General features: G+C 32.5%; 1 protein-coding gene across 1 annotated transcript in view; it reads left to right on the forward strand.

Annotated features, from left to right (window-relative positions):
- Positions 1–1,436, forward strand: part of LOC106467514 (4-hydroxy-2-oxoglutarate aldolase, mitochondrial-like) — a 72,116-nt gene extending 70,680 nt beyond the window's left edge. The window contains exon 7 of the mRNA XM_013927872.2: positions 1,132–1,436. Within this exon, the coding sequence (XP_013783326.1) occupies positions 1,132–1,281 (150 nt within the window). The 3' untranslated portion in view covers positions 1,282–1,436. The remainder of the gene's footprint in view (positions 1–1,131) is intronic.
- Positions 1,437–4,865: the final 3,429 nt, after the last annotated feature.

Here is a 4,865-nt window from a genome sequence, read left to right on the forward strand (position 1 = left end):
CCGTTATGGTATACCCAGTGGCTTGTGTATTATTGGTAAAAAATTCTACTACCAAGAAGATAATGACCCCAAACACTCATCCAACCGATGCAGAGATTACTTAGCTAAGAAAGAAGCTGCTGGAGTCATTCAAATGATGCAATAGCCCCCACAGAGTCCTGATCTCAACCCAGTTGAGCAAATGTGGGATTTGATAGATGAAAAACTTGACAAATCAAAAGTTACTTCCAAAGAAACTTTATGTGAGTGTGTTAGAGACATTTGGAGTAAAATACCAAAGAACACTTTGATTAAATATGTTACAACAATGCATGAAAGACTGTCTGCAGTTATTAAAGCAAAAGGGAGACATAGAAAATATTAACTGTTTGCTGAACTCAAGCATTTCCACTGAGTTTCTGTTGTACTAAATATGAAGATTAATAAAATTTTGATGTTTCACCTGTGATTTATCTTCCATTATTCTTCAAAAGTTGTCTGAAATCTAATTTTTGACTTTGTCCTAACACTTTTCCGCAGTACTGTATCGATTTAAGAAAGTTGACTTGATTATAATTTTGGTATGTTAAAGTTATTTTTTCATATATGCCAATGGCTTTCAAACTGCATGCTTTGTTTCTTTGATTCAGAACAGTGATAAAATTTTCCATTTTGTAAAGTCAAATTAGCAAAAGTTTTAAAATATTGTGGTAAGACATAAAAATCAGTAATTAAAAATCTAAAACAAAGGTAAGCATTTTTAATTATTTCTTAAAAAAAGATATCGCAATGAAATCTTTCTGAAATGTTAAAGATGTGGATTCATAAAAATAATGTTTTATTTTCACAAGTTACATAATCTGTAGAAAATAATGTTGAAGTTTCAAATTATTTCCTTAACAAGTGTGTCAATTCAATGCACCCAGGTCTCATAGAGGTAACTAACCTGAACCATTTTAGTTTCCACTAATAATTACATATAGTTTTACAAGCCTTTATCCATTCATGTAATTGTCTGTATGTCTACATTATTAGGTGCTGTTAACTTGTTGTCTTTACTATGATACATATTTTTGACTTATTGTTATTTTGATATGAATATTGAGCTTGTTTTTGCTTAGATGTTCATTTTTATTCAATTATCTTTACCAGGTAACTAAAATATATGGAATTGCTGGAGTGAAGAAAGCTATGGACCTTCTTGGATATTATGGAGGACCAACAAGATCACCTCTTTTGCCTTTGACTAATGAGGAGGAGGAAAAACTAAAACTATATTTTAAAGATAATGGTTTTCTGTAAGTTTTTTTTTAATGGCTTTTTTTTGTCATACATGCTATTAGCATTTGCAGTTGCTTACTAATTGATGGCTAAATAATATTTAGGAGGAGTCTTGTACACTGGAAATTGTATCAATAAAATATAACATGAGAGTTTTCTCATAGTATTTCTTTTTATTAGTTGCATTTATCTTTCAACTAACAGCTAATGCAAATACAAAAGTAATCCAATTTTTATCAATAAGTTCTTAACTACTTGTTATGTAAGGATTCTATTATGTCATCAGTTTGATGATGTTATTTTATAATACTGATGGTTGGAGGGGTCATCTGTTTTAATGACTCATACCACTATACAGTAGTGTGTTGTCAGTCAGTCAATACACATTAAAATGATGTGACATCAGTAAAACATGCATGTGCCATAAATCACAAGAAGAATTATGCACTCTGTAGATTACAAAACAGCATGACATATGAACTTCAAAATTGAGAAATAAAAATATTTGTTACTTTTAATTTTGGTTTTATTTACTCTTGAAACAGAACACTTTCGAGGATCCAGCAGAAGTACATCATTATTTTAATGAATGACTTTCTCAGTTGTAGGTAATATTGAGTAATAATTTTCTCTATTTTATTATTACAGTTCTTTAATGCTAACTTTTCTGTTTATCAAATATGACAAGCTACACATGTGATTGATTATAATGTTTATATGTCAATACAAAACACTGTAGAAATTAAATATGAATAATCTGCACATGTATTATATAAAATTTAATAGATAATTAAAATCAATGTTTATATTTACACATTTTAAAAACTATTGAAGCTGTCAACAGCTTCCACTTTAAAAGCACACTCTACATGTACATTGTTTTAACAATCTCTGTATCATCTTACTAACTAAATGTAAATGTATGAAGTACACAAAATGTTTTTCACATTTATTACAGAAATTAAAAGCACACTCTACATGTACATTGTTTTGACAATCTCTGTATCATCTTACTAACTAAATATAAATGTATGAAGTACACAAAATGTTTTTCACATTTATTACAGAAATATGTTAAATTGTCCTAAAAATTATTAATATCTTTTTTTTTCTCTGAAAAACTTTAGACCATAATCCACAAATTGTGAATAAAATTTTGGACATGGCAAAGCAAATGGAGTTCTCCAAACATGTAATTCCAAAACATACTTGCACCTTCTCTCACACTACAGCTATTACTCGAGTACCAGAGTTTCTTCTTTGCCCGTCTAAGCATTGGTCTTATTTTTCTTGCTTGCTCCAGTCTTTTATACCACACTTAATTGCACTTAACAATATTTGTCTTGTGACACTCTCTACCTATGTCAATGCGCGCCTTCTATCCTAGTACTGTATATAAGCACCTCATTCAGATAATGTTATCAATTTTTCTCAACAAAGCATAACAAATGGGAGATACTTTGAAAATTCTGTGTTACCTAGTTGATTTTCGTTAAATTTTTTATTTTTTTTTCAATTGGCAAGCCAATTTACAGTATGAATTCCTGGATTATTATTTCAGGCATGGAGGCAAATCATATCTCTCCTATCCCATCTCTGATATCTAGTGTCACACAACAACTGGGGGGGAGACTTACTTTCATTAGAGACTGTCGGTGATTTTATTCGTAGCGAGATGAGACGTATATTTGGTTCTGTGGTGTTCCTTTGGGGGGGCTTCGAGGCTGCAATTGAGGGCAATCCTCGACATTCTAGAGATAATTTAGATTCACCTTTTCCTGCACCTTCTATTAGTCTGTTGGCTTTTCAGAGACCCTGTGGGACCGTAGTGAGTTTATGGAATTGCAATGCTGGAATCCAGAGTTCAATTCCCTATAGTGGACACAACAGATGGCCCAATGTTGCTTTGCTCTAACTAAACAAACTTACCTGACCAAATGTTGTTTCAGTCAATGGTAATTGACACAGTCTTTAAATGACAAAAAACAAAAAGGAGGCCACTTTGGGAAAAGATGCCTTTGATTGGTTTTCTTCAGTAGGAGAGACACCAGCCTATGTGGGAGTCTACTCATAATACCAGTTCAGCTATCCAGTTGGGTTGTGCATGGCCCTTCTGTTTGATCAATGTTGGTTCAGCTCATTGTTTATGGAAGAGTTTGTTCTACGTCCTCTCCATGATTCTGGGGTAAGTGGAATTTACCTTGCCCTCACGGTTGGGGAGTGAGGATGAGTGTTCACAATTCCATACTGGAAGAGTTCTGTTTCCTCAGATTGAGTAAGGCATACACGATTCCGTCATTCCGAGTCTTGAGTGTTGGCTTTCAGACTTCTTCAGGTTGAGGAGAAGGTTTGTTCACTTGAGTGTTGCTTACATACTCATTGTGATTCTGGAACACATCATTCTATGTCTACAGGTTGGAATCTACTCATATATACATATATATATATAGAGAGAGAGAGATTGTGGTTCAATTGCTCTAGCCACCGACATGGGATATAGGAACCATATAATTCCATCCCTAAGTAGTGGAACCTAGGCTATCTGGTTGGGGCTTGTAAATATATGTTACTATTATTCACTATATGTTAAGTGTTTTTGTGATATATGCCCCATGTTAAAAGTGTAGCGATGAATTAAATGGGTATAAATTTTCAAAATTAAGTTTTGAAAAAAGCAATAATTCGTCACTTTGGGGTTCCAGTCTCTATGAAACCAATGCTAAGTGTTGTGTTCATTATAAAAGAAACGTTATGGTGAGAAGAATAAGCAAAATTCTGTGCAAGAGTAAAACCTATAAACACATAGCTAGTGAATTATGGATGATTAATTTAATAACACGTTACACATAAGCATATTAATAAAAAAGGCACATTGAGTCACTTGCACTGAAAGATAATTTTAAAATTAATGTATATTTAAATATCACTTCTGAAGATACACTGGAAGTTGTAAAAACATTTACTTGGCTTATCTTGATTACAGGTATTGCAGCAAAACTAAATCACAAAGTAAAAGGCATATTGTACAGATGATATTCCTTTTATGGATCAATTTTTAGCAAAGTTTTTTTGGATTAATTTAACCTAATAAAATTCACTTTTATTTCATGCTAGAGAGGTTTAAATATATCTTACATATATACATATAATTTAAAGACAACAAAGAACCTGTTGGTCCATCTAAGCTACCCCATCCACTATACTAAATTCTAAAATGAGACACTCAGAGCCAGCTCTTAGCACTCCAATGTTTATCAAGCCTTACCTTACACTTACTTAAATTTCAAAGACCAAACACTCTGTTAGAAAAATAAAGCTGTCAAAATTTAACTCGTGTTTCCTGGTCTTACTATTAATTATATAAAAAAAGGATGATGAGTATCAAATCCTTAACAATCTTAAACAGCTCAATCAGATCACCTCAACTCTTCTTTTTTCAAGAGAAAACAATTTTAGAGAACTTTATCATTGCATGACAACCTTTTCATCACAGGTATCATCCTAGTAGTCCTCCTCCGAACCCTTTCCATCAATTCAATGTCGTCGTCACAGTGGTGGCCAGAACACATAGCCTTTTGGGTAGCTTTGTGCTTAATAACAAAAAA

The sequence above is a fragment of the Limulus polyphemus genome, unplaced genomic scaffold (genome assembly GCF_000517525.1).
Source record: "Limulus polyphemus unplaced genomic scaffold, Limulus_polyphemus-2.1.2 Scaffold2641, whole genome shotgun sequence".
Classification (NCBI taxonomy): domain Eukaryota; kingdom Metazoa; phylum Arthropoda; class Merostomata; order Xiphosura; family Limulidae; genus Limulus; species Limulus polyphemus.